This window comes from Adiantum capillus-veneris, chromosome 3, assembly GCF_014529385.1.
Source record: "Adiantum capillus-veneris isolate H3 chromosome 3, ASM1452938v2, whole genome shotgun sequence".
NCBI classification, from domain to species: domain Eukaryota; kingdom Viridiplantae; phylum Streptophyta; class Polypodiopsida; order Polypodiales; family Pteridaceae; genus Adiantum; species Adiantum capillus-veneris.
In genome coordinates, this window is record NC_140933.1 from 146065304 (window position 1) to 146083311 (window position 18008).

The 18008-nt window shown below is 43.1% G+C and overlaps 2 protein-coding genes across 2 annotated transcripts in view; one reads left to right on the plus strand and one right to left on the minus strand.

Annotated features, from left to right (window-relative positions):
• LOC147461869 (uncharacterized) overlaps positions 1-7916 on the plus strand; it is a 47236-nt gene extending 39320 nt beyond the window's left edge. The window contains exon 4 of the mRNA XM_086509341.1: positions 7397-7916. Within this exon, the coding sequence (XP_086365467.1) occupies positions 7397-7702 (306 nt within the window). The 3' untranslated portion in view covers positions 7703-7916. The remainder of the gene's footprint in view (positions 1-7396) is intronic.
• A 208-nt stretch (positions 7917-8124) lies between these two features.
• On the minus strand, positions 8125-9958 carry LOC147461870 (uncharacterized). The gene is made up of 2 exons (XM_086509340.1): positions 9533-9958; positions 8125-9271 (listed from the first exon to the last, which is right to left on the minus strand). Exons 1-2 carry the CDS (start codon positions 9669-9671, stop codon positions 8175-8177), a joined length of 1236 nt encoding a protein of 411 aa, XP_086365466.1. The 5' UTR covers positions 9672-9958; the 3' UTR covers positions 8125-8174.
• Between the last annotated feature and the right edge of the window lie 8050 nt (positions 9959-18008).

Here is an 18008-nt window from a genome sequence, read left to right on the forward strand (position 1 = left end):
GCACCAGTGTTCTGCCTGCGGCAGAGACTCAACTATATGTGACCAAAACTCTGCTCGAGCACTCGCTACATTGGGCGCATAGATGTTCAGTAAGCGCACTAGGCAACCCTGAACGTGCATAGTAATCCACTGAGCCCTGCCTGGCACAATAATCCCTCTGTCCACATTGGCCTGCTGCAAAGAGTCCGCAATAGTCATACATACCCCACCCTGGATGCCTCCAGGTCCAAAAGCAGTTGACCAAAAAGTATCATATCGTCCACGCAAGAGCTGACCACAACGTCTAATGCGGCTCTCACACAGATGGTGCTCCTGAAGCATAAGGAGATCAATCTCTCCTCCCACAAGGCAACGCTGAAGCTCCTGACGCAATCGGCCCCGCGTGACGTTGAAACTAGGGCCCACCTAGTCCCTGCACGTTCCACGAGACTATCCTCATGGGGAGCGAGAGAGAACAGATGCTGCCGCAGCAGCTAGACGGGCTATCTTCGAGGTTGTCTTGGATAGGGAGTAATCCGCATCCGAGCATCCTCGAGATAGGCGTGACTGCAACGAGTGCCTGGCCCAAGCCCAAGCCCAGGCCCAAGCCCAAGCAGAGGGAGCCGTACGTAAAGCAACCTCCTCTCTCTAGGAGTCCTCATGAATGTATTATACATAGCATGGCAAGCACTGTGTATCGGCTAAGAAGTAAACCACAATGTGTCTACATCCTGCTGAATCTGGAGGTGTCACCGCAAACTTGGCCAATGGCCACAAAGTCTGAAGCATGTCTGTAACTCCTAGTTCTCCCATGTAGTGAGAGAACTCTAGGACCTGTGTGTGCAACCATCCCAACACTGAGTCGAGAGTCCACTCAGTCTGGTCCCTGCCGCAAAGGGGAAAGGAGAAGCCAACTGCTAAGTCTAAGGCCTCTGTCCCCCTAGCTGCAAGGAACAGAACATGGACCCTGAAGCAGGCTGCCTCATGGTCTGCTGAGGGGTCGCCGAGAAAACGAGTGAAGTCGCAGTCGAAGAAGTCCCATCAACGCCGGATGTCAATGCTCCTCAGACCACGAGGGATAGCTGCAAGGGGAGACGTCTGTACCTGTAGAGGGGGCCGTAAGAAAGGCTGTCCCTCTCTCGCCAAGCGACTCGTGGCAAAGGCGCTGCCAAGAGATCTCCTAGCAGCCGGAGAAGGCCCTGCCCCCTGGGTCGACTGTGGAACTGAAGTGGGAGGGAGGGGAGAAGGAGCAGGGGGGAGCGGTGGAGAAGAGGGGCGGGGGGGAGCGGCAGAGGTAGACGGGAGAGGGGAAGAGGCGGCGGGAGCAGGAGATGGGGGGTAGGATGAGGAAGAGGGGGGGAACTCTGGGGGGGGGAGGGGCTGTCGAGGGTGAAGCTGGGGTGGGGGCTGGAGCAGGGACCTCATCCTGCTCAAGAGGACCAAACTGGTTCCCCGTGGGAACCCACTGCTGTTGAGTAGGCGCCTGAGGACCACTCTGAGTGCCAGGCTGTCGTTGTGGCCCCTATCGTCGTCGACCACGGACCTGCTGCCATCCCTCCTCCGCTGGAGCCCCAGGCTCAGAGGGTGGCTATGCATGTGTGCGTTGTGTCTCTTTCCGTGTCTGCTGGCCAGCCCTTGCAGGCTGGGGCTGAGGCTGTGGTGTAGGTCGAGGCCTCCTCCGTGGACAGGCCTTCGCTAGATGGCCCATTTGTCGACAAATGAAGCACTGGTTCGGGAGGCCCGATACTCCACACTCTGTCTAAACCAACCCCCACTCACCCGAGGCAGAAGAATGACCTTTGGGAGCGTGTGAGTGTCTCTGACCAAAATGCAAACTGAGGGAATGCCGACCGCCTTGGCAGCTACTGAGGCTGCCATGCGAGGTGTCTCCAGGAATGGCTGAGCCGATCCTGGACAAAAGTGGTAAGTACTCCCTCCGCAAACCCGGAAAGCAGACGGAGATGGGGATGTCTGCCTCCTCTACTAGAACATCCGAAGCAGGGTCGAAACCATGTCTCCATTGTCGAAAGTGGGCTCGTGTTGCTCGGATGATCAAAGGACTCATGGCGATGACCTTGGACGCCGTCTCGGAGGTCTCAAACTCGATCTGATAGTAACCTCGTCCGAATATCTGTACGTCCAAGATCTTTCCCACCTCTGCGAGAAGGCGGGCCTGGAGAAGGTCACGCAGCTCTCCTTTGCTAGATCGGGTGCCAAGAATCTTGCAGATGACAGAAGTCGCCTGCAAGCGCTCTATCTCTGCGGCTAGGCTCTCTTGCTCTGTCGGTGAAAGAGCAAGTCGAATGGTGGGCTCAGCGGGGTTGGGCGAGGGGGCTTCGGACGAGTCCCTCTTTGGCGGAGCTGGAGCCTCCATCTGTGTCTACTGCTGTGGCGAAGAAGCGGACGGAGAAGAGTCTCTGCAACCGAGCACGCCGAGCACTGTCCAAAGAAACAGTGCTACCAGAGCCAATTGCAGGAGTCTTCAGGAAAGAAGAAGACAGGGGGAAGAGAGTGGATAAGGCGGGCAATGGGTGGGATCTCAAGAGGCAGCGGCCCGGGGGGGTGGCGGCGTGAGAGGGGGGCAGCGGCCGGGCTGGGGGGCAGCGGCGGGCAGGCTGGGCTGCCGCGCGCAAGGGCAGGCAGGGGCGGGGGGTAGCGCGAGGGAAGGGGGGGGCAGCGATGGCGCAGCAAGGGGGGGGGGGGGGGCATTCAGCAGTAGCGAGCAGCGCTCAACCCTCTCCAAACACTACTACAAGGCCTCCTTTTATAGAGGATTGAGCACCTACGTAATTTAGAAGCTGGGCTACGTGTTCCAAAATTATTTAAAGTGACTTTTAGGTAGTTGGTTATTGGTCATGGCTGAAGTCACTTTTATTCCTTAGTGTGAAATCACTGATTATGTCACTCATGGCTGAAGTCACCTTTATTCCTTAGTATGAAATACCGATTATGTCATTTTGATACGTGAAAGTAAATCAGCCACGTTGTTCGTATTTCCTGGAACATATTCATAGGTTATGTTAAAGTTACTAAGCTTGTAGGCCCATCTATAAATTCGAGCATTGCCCACTTTTCCCGCATTCTTCTCTTTGAGGAATTTGTCAAAATGTTTTAGGTCGCTCTGTAGAGTAAATGGGACTCCAAGTAAGAATAAATGGAAGGATAAGACTGCATTCACGCCTGCTAAGAGTTCTTGTTGAATAGAATGATAGCGTAGCTCAGCATCTTTGAAACGAGGAGAAGCCCATCTGCAGATAATAGGAGTATCATTATTCAATTCACACAAGGTTCCTCCCCAAGCTTCTTCAGAGGCTTGAGAATAAACTATAAGCGGCTTATTGGTAGGAATGTGTAGAGGAGGTAGATTATTGCAAATGTGCTTGATATTCTTCATTGTCTCTGAGAGTTTGTCATACCAAAAAAATATTTTGCTTCTTTCTAGGTCTTTAAAAGGAAGTAGATGCTTTGCTAGATGAGGATATTGAGGGGCAATCCACCGCAGACATCATAAAAGATTGAACTTCCTTGTGATCATTCAGTTGGTCTGGAAAGTCTTGAAGTTTCTTTAATATATGCTCTTGCATTTTGATACATCCATTAGATTTTTCTACTATATCTGTGGTTGGCATAGCTCAATCTTCTTTAGCTTAGCACCAGTCTTGTCTTTTGTAGTTTCTGTATAAACAAGTGTAAGTGCTTTATGTGACTAATAATGTCTTTGCAGTAGACAAGGATGCCATTGATGTATAGAAGCAAAACTTCTTTGCAGTCAGCGAAGAATAGGATTTCTATCCATTCTTGAAACAGGGATAGTGTTGGCTTCAAACCCATTGGGAGCACATTCCATTCAAGCATTAGGGAGGAAGCAAATTCTGTAAAACCAAGCAAAGAGTTGCAGGATATTACAGAAGATCACAATTACAAAAAGATCACACTGAAGTGCGCTCGTTCAAAAAACGCTCTCCGAACACTACTACAAGGCCTCCTTTAATAGAGGATTGAGCACCTGCGTAATTTAGAAGCTGGGCTACGTGTCCCATAATTATTTAAAGTGACTTTTAGGTAGTGAGTTGCTGGTCATGGCTGAAGTCACTTTTATTCCTTAGTGTGAAATCAATGATTATGTCACTCATGGTTGAAGTCACCTTTATTCCTTAGTGTGAACATAGTCATGGGTTATGTCAAAGTGACTAAGCTTGTAGGCCCATCTGTAAATTCGAGCATTGCCCACTTTTCCCGCATTCTCCTCTTTGAGGAATTTGTCAAAATGTTTTCGGTCGCTCTTTAGAGTAAATGGGACTCCTAGTTAGAATAAATGGAAGGATAAGACTGCATTCACGCCTGCTAAGAGTTCCCGTTGAATAGAATGATAGCGTAGCTCAGCATCTTTGAAACGACCAGAAGCCCATCTGTAGATAATAGGAGTATCATTATTCGATTTACAAAGGATTCCTCTCCAAGCTTCTTCAGAGGCATCATAATAAACTATAAGCGGCTTATTGGTAGGAATGTGTAGAGGAGGTAGATTATTGCAAATGTGCTTGATCTTCTTCATTGTCTTTGAGAGTTTGTCAGACCAAAAGAATAATTTGCTTCTTTCATTGTACGTGATCAATAGCAAGAACTATGCTAAATAGCATCTCGTCTATGGTCCTTAGCATAGGATAAATGGTATAGCTGTGGCTCATTGAGTAGATAAACTGGGTGTTTGATATGGCTGTTTATCCCCAATCTTTTTTTCCAAACAGCCTTCTTATATCAGTAAGATGTAATTCAGATTGCTAAAATGAGTAAATTGGTTCCTTCAATTCCTCAGATATGGTATTCCTACGTTGTTGCTTTCAACATGCCACCAATGAGAATAAGCCAAAACCATGATCTGAGGTGGCTTGCACACTAGACCTTGCCCTATACAAGGATGGCTTTGAAACCTGCAAAACCCTTGCCACCTTAGCCACGGGCAAGTCTTCAGATGAGTTCATTAGCATTGCCAAAGCACTTTTCTGAAAAGACAGCTCGTCTTTATTTGAGGGCTGCTTCACAATTACCATTGTGTTGTGGACATTGGCTAGTAGAGCTGCTTACACTTGTTGCTCGTCCCTCAAGGTTCGACCACGTAGTCTGAGCATTGCTGGATGCTCCAAAATTCGATTAAGGATTTCACACTTTACTTTCTTCTTCATGCTTTGGGTCCTATCACTGAAGTAGTTACTATCTCACAGACAATTGTGTGCTTTGATGCTTCATCGACATCCGGAAACCTTGCATAGTTCTTGCTCTTGTTCTCTTCTTTAAGGCCTCGTACTCCCTCATGAAGGCATGTGATTCAAGTTGCTTCTCCCACTGAGCTTAATGGGTTAAGACCTCTGATCTTACAGGACCTTCTTCTATTAGTTTCATGAATGCACCCTCGTTGTCCTCAATGGTGTGTAGCTTGTCCTCAAGTGCTTACATTGACACACACGCGAGAGAGAGAGAGAGAGAGAGAGAGAGAGAGAGAGAGAGAGAGAGAGAGAGAATGCTAGGCCCCCCATGTTCGTAGCTAAAGACCGTGAGGAAGTCGTGGATACTAACTGCTCGTTTTCTTTTTTCAAGTAAAGAGACTTTATATTTCTGCAAAGTCATCTTTTCAAATAAGGGAAAAGAAAAAAAACATGTGCTATCTAGTAATGTCCATGTACATGCTATTAGGTAAAAGTTAACGTTCTTCCACCCATGTGCAAGTAAAGGAGCTAGTGAATCCATTGCATTATACGCCATGTGGTTGGGTGCACGTCAATGCTAGAGACGGTAGATAGCATTGTTTACCATCAAATGGCTAAAGAAGCTAGCAATGCTAGGTCAGGCCTCTTGTGGTTATGGTATAGGTGACTGCTGTGGAATGTGGTATAAGCCCCCTGCAGATGTATTCCATATATGTGGGTCGGCAACGGGTGTCGGTGCCCATGGCTCTTGGAACCTCTGCCATGAAATAGGGGTGTCTGTTCAAGAAGTGGAACATCTCCATCTTGTGTGCCTCTGCAAAAGCTTGCCTTTTACGGTGTGCGAGTCTCCCCATCTCTTTTGGCATCCTGCTGTGATAATCCCTAATGCTCTATGGGTACGTAGGCGTAAGTAAAAAGCTCTGCACTCATCATCATATGATCTATTTTTCGGGTATAGTCCCAGATCAAGCAGGCTCTCTTGAGTGTAATCGATGAGGGAAGCTGTTTACTGATGTTGTATACAAAAGCGAGGCTAGCCGGGTGGTGATCATATCAATGGGTGCCATGGGGTCCATGCCTAGTAGCCCATCGTGTACTCTGCTAGTGTATTTGTCAACCATATCATGTGTAGAAGTAGATCATAGTGTGTGGCGTCTAATGTGAGCGGGGCTAGTAGCAGTGGTGCTCCTGTCACGGTTATGGCTAAGTATGTACGATTGGCGCCGATGGAACGGGGTAGGCACACATAAGACCAAAGCGAGGATAATAGGTCTTTTCCAAAGGAGGCTAAGAAGCTGTTCTAGTTTTAATGTCCTTGTCTATGGGAACTATACTCACAAAATTGTTGAAGTTCCTGCACGATTATACTCATTTATTAGCAACGCCTTAGCAATTTCTTAAGACTTGCCCTACTATTGATTAAAAATAGACTCTTACTGAGATGCATCCTAGAAATGTACATAAGTTTTCGAGTGGTGTACTGACCAGCCTCAAGGCCTATCCCCACTTCTATCTCTGACAATCCCCGCAGCTGGATACTTGTGCATAGGCTTGCATAGCTAGTAGCTAGACCTCATATATATTCACTGTGAATAGATAGATTGTGGACGATTGAGGTACTTATTGAGAGTCGAATTCAAAATGCATAGAACAGGCTGGGATAAAAAACAAGCAATCCAGAAATGTCTTAACATGAAGTAATTGGAACTCAAAAAGGTCCACCCCTGAGAGATCAGGTTTTATGTAAAAGGTGAAGGCTGTGGCCTCTTTGCTTTTGCAAGACAAGAATAGAGCATACCATAATGGGCAGCCTGTGGTGGCTGCAAGCAAAGTCCATGTGGTGTTTGTGGCTAGGTAGCCTTTAGATGTTAGGAATAATTGAGAGAATGGAAATTCCTAAAGAAAGTTTTCTCAGCATCCATTACTGCATGGGAACAAGGCAGTCCTTGCTTTATGTGATGCATATGATTGCCTTTACAATTTTTGCTTGTTAAAATTTGCGCTCCATCAATCTCTGAAGACTACCATGATGGCCACATGACCTGTGTTATATATACTCTACTGCAATGAAGGTGACATCCACTGTTGTCATGATGGACTTTAGGGCAGAGCAAATGCTCTTATAGTGACTTCACTTGGTTGTAGATGAGGTGGATTTATCATGGATGGTGCGAAGTTTGAAGATTGTATTGCTTTTCTTTTTCTGTATGCAGGAAGCTTTTCGACGGGTTGCTGAGTCAGTCCAGGCAAAAACTGGTGTGAATATCCATTTCGGAACTTCGGATGGTGGAATGGGAGATCTAGTAGTGGATCCTTTGCCAGAACAACGAGGCAAGGGCCAATCATGTACGGGGCAAGAGATAGATAGAACTACTCCGTATCATGATGCAATTGTGACTCCTTCAGAAGATTTAAAAGAGGATTTGGTTTTGGAAGGGAAGGAAAAAGGACCGAAGCTTGGAAAAGAAAGGTGCACGTTAGGTGACTCGGAACCTAAAGATGATGTTCAGAAAATGTAACAAAAACATCATACTGTCTGTATATGACAGAGTTATGTGTCAAAAGCAGATATTTCTTTGGTGTAAACATTCTGTGGTAGCTCTTAAAGACATGTGAAGGCCATAAGCACTCACACATTATGTTTGGAGCTTTAGATATTTCTTTGGTGTAAACATTCTGTGGTAGCTCTTAAAGACATGTGAAGGCCATAAGCACTCACACATTATGTTTGGAGCTTTAGATATTTCTTTGGTGTAAACATTCTGTGGTAGCTCTTAAAGACATGTGAAGGCCATAAGCACTCACACATTATGTTTGGAGCTTTTGTACGGGAAGTATTACACATGTCGAGCACAAACAAGCTTTTCATGCTGAAAGATTCGGGATTTGTAGTTTTTTTTTTTTTTTTTTTTTTGGGGTGGGGGGGGGGGGGGGAGAGAGAGAGAGAGAGAGAGAGTCTGGTTACATATAATGGAAAAGCTCATACAACATTCACTCTTGGCCTGGGGTGTAATCAGGATCAGTGGGATCTTCTTCTTCGTTAGCACTTGAAACATAAGACTCGTCTCCATCACTGTATTCTTCATTATCTTCTCTGTCTTCATCAGTTGAACGATCGCTACCTGTGGTTTCTTCCTCTTCCTCTTCCTCGGTGGTTTCTTCCTCTTCTTCTTCCTCTTGTTGGCTGTTGTGGTCATCCAATTGTGAATCCACAGGGTCATCTCCACTTTGGTCAATGTCTCCCCCACTGTAATCAGATGCTATTGAGATCTCTTCACCTGCATTAGAAATATTGGCTTCCTCTTCATCAGCTTCTCCATCAGTCTCTTGTGACTCTTGGATCTCATTAGCAAGGGCTCGGATATCTTCTTCTAGGGTAAAATCAACGGGTTGCCCTGTTTGGGCGTCCCAAAGCCGTGCGTCGTCAGGATATCTGTTAGCTATCCCAAAGATCTCATACAAGAGCTTGTGAAGCTCTTGATTGCAAACACAGCACCTTGCTCTTGTAGGCATCACTTGTGCAAGGCATACTAGATGGTACCTATGTCTGCAATTCAATGTATACCATCCTGATGCAATATCAAACTCTTCTAGACAAATTGGGCACGACCCTGTGTAAGTTTCATCTTGAAAAGGGGTTGCATGAGAAGCCAATGTTACTTCATGAGGCTTTTGAGCAATGATAAGCTCAAAGGATTGCCCCTTTTTCACTGTTGCACGCGTCCGCCTCATAAGGGCATGCCTTGCATCATCTAACTCTTTCTTGTACTCGTTTGCCTTGAGAGATTCTATTCGTAAAGCTGCTTGAAGTGTGTGAACCTTGTTGTGCAATGTGGTCACATCTTCTTCCTCGCTCGCAGAGGGAGTCAATTTTGCAGAAAAGATGAAATCGTTCAGGTCTTCTACCTCTTCTTTGAGGCTCTTGTTCTCTTGGTGTAGAAGGGTGACCAAGTCTTGTAATCTCTTTACGTATGCAAACTCGTGGTGGAGGTTTTCTTCAAACTTTTTCATTAGAGGCTCAATGCAGGATAAGAATGGCTTTTCCTTTGGGGATTCCTCAATATCCTCTTCTTTGGAAGCTGGCCACTCTGCAGGTAAGCATCATAATAACACACGCATCATGTGAGGCAAGGTACCCAATCTGACATCAACATGTGACATACCATACACAGAAACAAGCTACAAAGTTCAAACCAAAGAATGTTGGCAGTAAAAGCGTGGCAAATTGTTGTCAATCTTTAAGGAGCTACCCAGAGAAATGTGTTTTTAAACTATGTGTGGGCTCTCTCTCTCTCTCTCTCTCTCTCACACACACACACACACACACACACAGTACAAAGTATACACACCTTTGGTAGGGGAGGAGATGCTCTCGTACAGAGCTGTGTAAGCGCGAAGGACGTCATGGGAAGACGAGGCGTGGCCATGACCGTCTTCATTCTCTTTTACTTCCTCTTTATCATCTTTTGCACCCTCCAATAAAACCATAAAGCTACAATGTGTGTGTTTGTGTGTGTGTGTGTGTGTGTGTGTGTGTGTGAGAGAGAGAGAGAGAGAGAGAGAGAGGCGCAGGGAGGGACGGAGTTTTTATCCATGGAGAAACATTATATAGAGATGATAAGTTGATGAGCCTTGTACACTAAACATCCTGGGATATTCTTCGAACGTAGGCCCCAATCAATGAAAGTATATTCCCCTTCCTCCTGAGTGCTTAGGGAACACACAAGCTTCACCATTTGCTATATGCACGCGTGTGTGTGTGTGTGTGTGTGTGTGAGAGAGAGAGAGAGAGAGAGGGGGGGGGGGGGGGGGGAGATTCCTTAAGGCCGCCCTCTCTCTCTCTCTCTCTCTCTCTCTCTCATCTCCCCCCCCCTCTCTCTCTCTCTCTCTCTCTCTCTCGGTTGCCCCAAGCACTACAACACAACCCTATATTCTAAACAAAGGTAGGCAAAAGTGCCCCGCCAACGACCTGCCCACACGCCACGATACATGTGCTCCAGTTGAGCGCCCTTGATCCCCCGCTCCGCCTTCATGAAAGATCTTGTGGGATTGAATGGTTGAGCCCCCTCCACCCCGAAGATCACATCGTCAAAACAAAAAGAGAATAAGAACACTATTAGTTAAAACAATTGATGAAAATTTTGGTTGTCAAAAGCAGCAAACATAATTATTGTGGACAATGGTTTCTTGAGAGTAAGTGCGTGCATCCGTGTGTGTGTGTGTGTGTGTGTGAGAGAGAGAGAGAGAGAGGACATCTCTATGAAGTTGCTTTGTATAACCATTCCAATCTTGGATGCGTATAGGCCCCATAAAACAATACATTCGGAGAATGACCTTGTTGGACTATCACTAACGGAAATTCAAAAAATGTGCTATGACTCCAAAATAATAAGAATTGTCAATTTGGCATGGTTTTGGACAAAGTCCCTTAGCCAAAACTATAACTATGTGTTGAAGGAGGAATGCCCACATTCCTACAATGTGTTACTAGTCTTTATGTGTACAATAAGGTATTGACAACAAAATTCTAGTTGTTGCTTGCTTCTTTGAGCCGTATTGAAAGCAAAGCAGGAAAATCTGCTCCGGTTGCATGACTTTAGCTTCGTCCACGATCTTGGGTTCGTTCTCTTTAAGAATCTGGATTTCCCTGAAAGGACTACATCAAGAAACATAGAAAACATTGTGCATTGATGATGATCAGGCGTTGATATTTTAAAACTTTATTTGAAAACTTTCAAGATATTCATTCATATATAATATACTGTTTTATGTTGATCTTGTGGTTACAAAAATTAAATTATGTATTAGGTCATTAAAGTTATAGTTTACCCAATAAGTAAGGAATGTCATTTGCCTCGTAACCATGTTATTTCACACATTCTAAGCTAAAAACAATATTAATGGCATAAGCAATGTCATTGATTTAATCTCCTTGTTATTTCGGCAGCATAGTCATTGTAGGGTTAAGGAGCCAATTAAAAATCGGCACTTGTCATCCTACTCCCTTGTTGTTTATTTTATTAGGTTGAATCTTGGTAGATTCCCATTCCAATGTCTTCTCCAGACAGCGGCACAGGACGCAAAACCACATCAGCAGTTTTGAGCTCAAGATCCGAGGGTTGCGAGTAGGGTACCTCAGCTAACCATCTCGCCACGCTGACCTTGGTACTTCCCTAGCCAATGGGCCATTATTAGAAAAAGCAAATCGCCTTTCCCTTTCTCCTACTCTCCCCCTTCTCTGCGTTTCGATGCGCATCCCCCTTCCCCTTTTTTTCTCTTACGGCCCCCCTCCCTGCGTGTTGGCCTCCTCTTTTCCCTCTTGCAGCTCACAAATGCAACACCATCGCTGATTGTATGAGATGAGAGGCTCACGAATGCAACACCATCGCTGATTGTATCGGATGAGAGAGAGGAAATCTGCTTAAATTCTCCTCTTCGTTTCTTTTTCAGAATGTGTAAGACATGCTCCCTTGTTTAAGAAACATATAGCCAAAAAGGGGCACCTAAAAGGATAATTGTCATCCTATTTCGCAAGAAAGACCATTAAGCAATAAGGCAACTAACCAGTTCGGATAGAAGCCAATGTCTACACACTAAAAAGGAACAAAGAAAGGAAAAAGCCCACAAGAATTAGAGCGTAAGTAGTCTACAAGAAAGAACTTAACAAGCAATAAATAAGCTTCATAAAGGGTCCATCACCATTAGGATTACAAGTCAAACTAAAACTAAAACCAAGTAAGAGCCTCATTAAAAGGTGAGGAGCCAAACCAAATAGGATAAATATGAGAAAACATCGAAATAGGTGAAGTTCTTAACCAAACAAGGTGATCCTCTCTAGGACATATCCAAAAAGAAGGATTAGCATTTGATCACCCACAACCCACCGAAAAAGCAAGGTGTAGTCGACTAGGAGGGTGTCCGTCAATTACATTGACCTTACAATAAATATGTGAAAAATGTTTATAAATCTCTATATATTTACATATATATATATATATATATATATATATATAGTTTATTTATGTATTTAATTATCTATTTATTGATGCGTACCTAATTATATATGAAAATAATTATATGAACTTGTTTCTAAATATCTTAATATTTATGCATATTTATCTTTATATGTGGGTGTGGGTGTGTTTGTTATACACACACACACATACATTCATATATATATATATATATATAGTCCATAACTATAAATTTATGACTAAAAATAGAAACTTCAAACATTATTGGCATGCGATGGTGAGGTTTTGTTATGTCTAGTACCAAGATTGGAGCGGAAAAATAACAACCATTCTAGATGTGTCGCTCTCTGTTTGATCGACAATAAATGCTTTTGTATTGCTAGTGCCTGTTGCATTGTTTGTGTGACAGTGTTGTTGAACCGGATACCCTCAATGGTCGATTGTGTGTGTTCTTGGTGAACTTGTCATGATTGGTTTCTTGACCCAAACCTATTTTCGTGCAGCTTGTGATTGTTTTGGTTGCTTTTGTTTGGTGGAATGGTCGACTAGGTTTCTCGGTCAATTCCCGTATTTGCGCTCTGCAGAAGGAATGACTTTGGCCTTGCTCTTTGCAACCCATTGCTTTTTTACAAACTATTGGTAGGGGTGTAGCATGTATTTCTGTTATCAAAGCTTCGTTTTTATGTTTTGACACAAAGGGAACCTCTTGATTTTCATTCGTAGACTGAATGTTAACTGTATCTGAGCTCCAATCAATTTGTACGTTGTACGTTCTTTGCCAAGGTTGTCCGAGCAACAATGGATGTTGCGCTGACATATTTTCTACCACATAAAACATATGTGGATAGAGATATTGATTCACCTGTACATGTAATATGATCCATCCCATGGCCTTGATGGAGTGTTCCGAATAATTTTGAATTGCCTGGCTTGTTGGTTGGAATGCTTCTACAAGTTCTAGCTGCTTGTATAAGTTGTAGGAAAGAAGATTCCCTTGAGCTCCAAGATCTAGGAGTGCATGAGTCTCCACTTGCATATTCCCAATATTGATGTGTATTATCGAATCCGTTGTATGCTCTTTGTCAAAATCCACCATATTGATGACATTGATCTGTAATGGTCGCCCGTGTTGCTGGTGTTGTCATAGAAGCTTTCGTTTAGCGATTCGTTCCTTTGCTTTGTATTGAGCTTCCTTGACTATTCATTGTTTTTCTTTAGATCTTTTCTTGTTCACGTGTATTTGTTGAAGCATATGTTGGGGGGTTAGTGGTAAATGGTACTTTTTAAGTCGACAACCGCTAATCCATTTAGGTATTTCTTCAACGTCCAATGTAGCAAGCTTGATGGCCCCATTGGGTGATAAATCCTTGATCACAAAGGGTCCCATCCCTCGCTTTTTAAGTTTCTTAGCATGTTTTTGTAATGTATAAACCAGGCATAATCTCCTATTTTAAAATTTTTAGAGCGTACATGCTTATCGAAAAATTCTTTTTGCCTTCTCTTTTGAGCATAGATAGAAGCTACAGCCTTTAGGCGAAGCTCATATAATTTTTCAAAGTCATCTATCCTATAAGACAATTCATGGCATGTCCATTCGAGTTGTTTTGCCACTCTAAGTATTGGGATCAGGAACTCCATAGGCAATATAGCATTAAGTCCGAAGACCATGTTGTACGGTGTTTTGCCAATTGATGTCTTGTAGGATACTCAATAAGCCCACAATGTTGACTGTAGCTGTTGGTCCCAGTCCGTCCGTGAATGTGATACGATTTTGGTCAGGATAGTGCATAGAATCTTATTTGTGGCTTCAATCTGTCCATTCGCTTGTGGGTGGTATGGAGACGACTTTCCTGTGGATCACCATGAATTCATCTAAGAGATTTGTAATTGATGAAATGTGTGCTGCGATCACTGACAATTTCTATGGCTAAGCCATATTTAACAAAGATATGTTCCTCTAAAAACTGTGCAGTGGTCCTAGCATCAGCTTTCTGTGTGGTCTTAGCGCCCATTTTACGAAATAGTCCGTAGCTACAATGATATATTGGGTTTGAGATTTGTAAGCGGGTGGTGAGATTGGTCCAACAAAATTTATACCCCACTTAGCAAATGCTCTGGCTCCCATCATTGGCCTTAGTGGCATCTCATATCTTTGTATTGGTACTTTGGTACGCTAGCAGGAATCACATCTTTTGACGTATTCGTCGACGTCCATACGTATTGTAGGCCACCATATTCCCGCGGTCAAGACAATTTTTGTCATCTTGTCCCCCAAAAAATGGCCTCCACTGATTCCTTCATGTGATTGCTCTAGGATTGTCAAGTACATACCTTCAGTTGCACATATCCGAAGTTGATTGTCTTTCCCCCTCTTTATTATAGAGTTGATTTTCAATTAGTACATAATCTCGTACCTCTATTTCTATAGATTATAGATCTCTGTCTTGCTCTAGAGGTATTTTCAGGAAACCTCCTTGTTGTCAGATAGTCAATTATATAATTACAACAAGTTTGTCAGAATAAGTATTACAAAAATTGGGCTCTTCCTATGTGTTAATCGTAGCCATCAATAGTGTTTCTCTCTTGGCACATTCATGGTAGCACTGCCACACATGATATTCTCTTGCACGATGGTAAGATATTGCTAAGTTGTCACTATTTTTGAATTTGGCTACCACCTTCATGTGTTTTTCAAGGACTACATGCAATCATTCAAGAAGAAGACCGTTCTTTTGAGCTTTTTATGACTCTGCATTGTGACCATGACCACTACCTGATTGATGGTTCTTTGTCAACCAGATATTTGTTATTGCACACCATAGATTGTTTTTATGTATCTGACAAGGAGAGCATAGATATAAACTACAACAAAAAAACAAAAAAATGTTAGATGACATGAGATTTGTAGACAATGAGGTGTATGTGGAAGTATTGGAGCTTGACGGTGAATCTAAAGACATTGAAGATCGACCATCTATGTCCATTGTTTAATGGATACAAAATGGAGAAGGGACACCTCAACTTAAGAAGTTGTTAAAGATGTGCGGCAATCCTCTACAAGTAAGTGAACTTCCTCCCACCTATAATGGTTGTTTGTGTTTTGAGGTTCTTGCAACTTAATGGAAGGGGATGGAGCAAAAACACGATAGTCATCTCTGGACACAACCGTCCCAAACGATCATGACAATAGCTTGTATAGTGAGGATAAGTTATTGTCTTGGAAATCTGCAATGTCATTGATTTTCTTGTCCATTTTAGATGAACGAGAAGAAGCTCAACGACAATTGTTTCCATGGTCATTTGGATAGGTAGTCATGTGAGCAAGGGATATCCTGTGGGTGAAGGAAAATCAAAATTTACTATCGCTATTGCCAAAAAACAATGACATGCATTGATGTATGCAAGGCTATGGTCTACTATGTTTTCCCTTGGATGAGAGTATGACTCAAATGATACTTCATATTGGCAATCACAAGCATAGTGTTTAGTCAGGCACCTCAAGAGCCAATATAGCAAAAGTGTAGAACTTGGTTAGCACAGTTCTTAAAATTGAGAAAGGTGGACCATGAAAATACAAATGCTGGTAGCTCAACAAATGTTGTTTAAATCTTTAACAAGAGAAGGTGAGAAAGTCACAACTGAGCGTGATTTACCTTTTTTTTGAAGAGATGATGCCAGTAGTGTAAAACAACGAGTATGCATGGATTGAATATAAGGGTGTTTCTATTTATGTGTGTTATGTTTTTGCCTTTGGTATGTCATGTCATTCACATTGATATGGATGTTGCATGTAGATGTCAAAGACAAGGATGATACTCACTGAACAGGAGATGAATATAAAGAGCTTGTATCATCTCATCAAAATTTTCAAAAAAAATATTACAACAAGAAAATCACATTTTTATAAATTTCATGGAGTTTGTTTCCGATTCAGCTATTTTGATGTATGCCTTGCTAGTGAAGGAGGATTCTCTGTATTCCAAGTATATCAAACCAGCTAATCAGCAATGTTACATCAAGATTATAGATAAGTGGAAAGAACGGCATAACCAAAGCAGAGTAGAGTGTGTAGCTTGGAGGGTATTTTGAATGAAGTTGTGTAGAAATTCGTTGTGGATGAGTTGAAAGCCAATTTGTAGATTTTTATAAGTAAAATGTACCAGTGGTGGGTCACCTTAAGTAGCTGATAAATATTACCAATGAGTCGTTGCAGCTATTGGTGAATGCTTACAAGATTCCAGACAAGGAATTGGTAAACAAGGCCACATCAGAGCCTCGGTTCAGGGAGATGGTCGAAGTCTTGTTTGAGACCATAATCAAAGCAAACCAACATACTCCAGAAGGATGGATTCATAACGCATCGGTGTGTCATGTTGATACCAAGGCCTAGAATGCCTTAACACCCTATGCAATGAAGACGATGATTGTGGCACAAGGAGTAGTTGGAGTAGGAAGCTCTTTTTCAATTGATGTAGAAGCAAAATGCTGGTAGCAGTGCTCTGGGTGCAGGCCAAAAACTGGCAATTCAAGCTCCACCTTGGGTTATCTAGAAACCTACAAAGTAAAAGGCTCCAGATAAAAGAAAATGATGACATCCACACATTGTTCAGATATGCAAGCCAATGCACAAGCATAGAGAGCTGAGTGGCCTAACCTCAGCTGGCAAGAAGTAGGTGCACCCAACCCAGTCTTTGATCTATTACAGAGGAGAAATTTGTAAGAAAAGTGGGTGGATTTATACCCATTTTCAGCAGCACGCTTGAGATTTTCTGCAACACATTTGAAATTTTGGAAGTATTTCAAAACTCAAAGAAAGGGCGGAAGGAAATGTAGACAATGGGAACATACTCGAATTGAAAAGTCAAGTTAGATATGGAAAATAGTAAATACCAAGCTCGGTTACTATAGTAACTGCAAATGAGATAGTCAATCAGAGGCCTAGTTAGACATCTATAAATAGGGCCCACTAGTCATTCTACGAGGCGTATTGATACCATGAGTCTAGTGTCATTACTAGAGCTAGTCATGCTCTTGTACTCTTTTGCTATTAAGCTCAAAGCATCCTTTGGCTCATACTATTGTACTTATTACCACTTGTACTTACTTAAATATGCATTCCGATTCTAGTTCGAGCATTTGTCTCACAATTTCCTTTCAGCTCAGTCTTTGTCTTTGTTTGATCTGTTGTCTGAAGTGTACTTGCTTGATCTAGTTTAATTAAGTCTACTAATCTAACCACTAGAATAGCTGTCCAGAATTGACCAAGTCATTCCTCTCTCTCTCTCTCTCTCTCTCTCTCTCTCTCTCTCTCTCTCTCTCTCTCTCTCTCTCTCTCTCTCTCTCTCTCTCTCTCTCTCTCTCTCTCTCTCTCTCATGGAAATGGCCTTTGAACTTAGAGAATAGCGGAATTAAGAGAATTAGACTGAGAAACTTTGAGAGCATAGAGGGTGAACTTAATTGGTAGTAGCAACTTAATCATAACACTTAATTGACTAGGCATGAGCAATACTTTTGCAAGAGAGAGAGTTTAGAGAATATGACAACAATTGAGGACCGGATTTATGTGCAGCCGGTCCCCCCTCCAAAAGGCATTCCTATTATAGATTCTCTCATTAAGAGAGACTTGGTACAATACAATCTTTGTGTTCCTTGAGACCTCTTTGGAGGTATGAAGATGGAAGCTTCATACACCAAGCTTTTGCTTAATAGCAACAATCAATCTTAGCTTGAAAACAATCAAGAACTTGTGAGCATTATCAATCCTTGTGTTCCCTAAATCATTTGGGTGCCTGAATATGTAAACTTTTATGCATCAACTTGTGTTTAAAGCAACAATTAATCTACCTTGCAA

Coding starts and splice junctions, on each gene's coding strand:
- LOC147461870 (XM_086509340.1), bottom strand. CDS start 9,671: ATGGTTTTATTGGAGGGTGCAAAAGATGATAAAGAGGAAGTAAAAGAG. Junction 9,272..9,532: donor CATCTCCTCCCCTACCAAAG/GTGTGTATACTT, acceptor GCTTACCTGCAG/AGTGGCCAGCTTCCAAAGAA.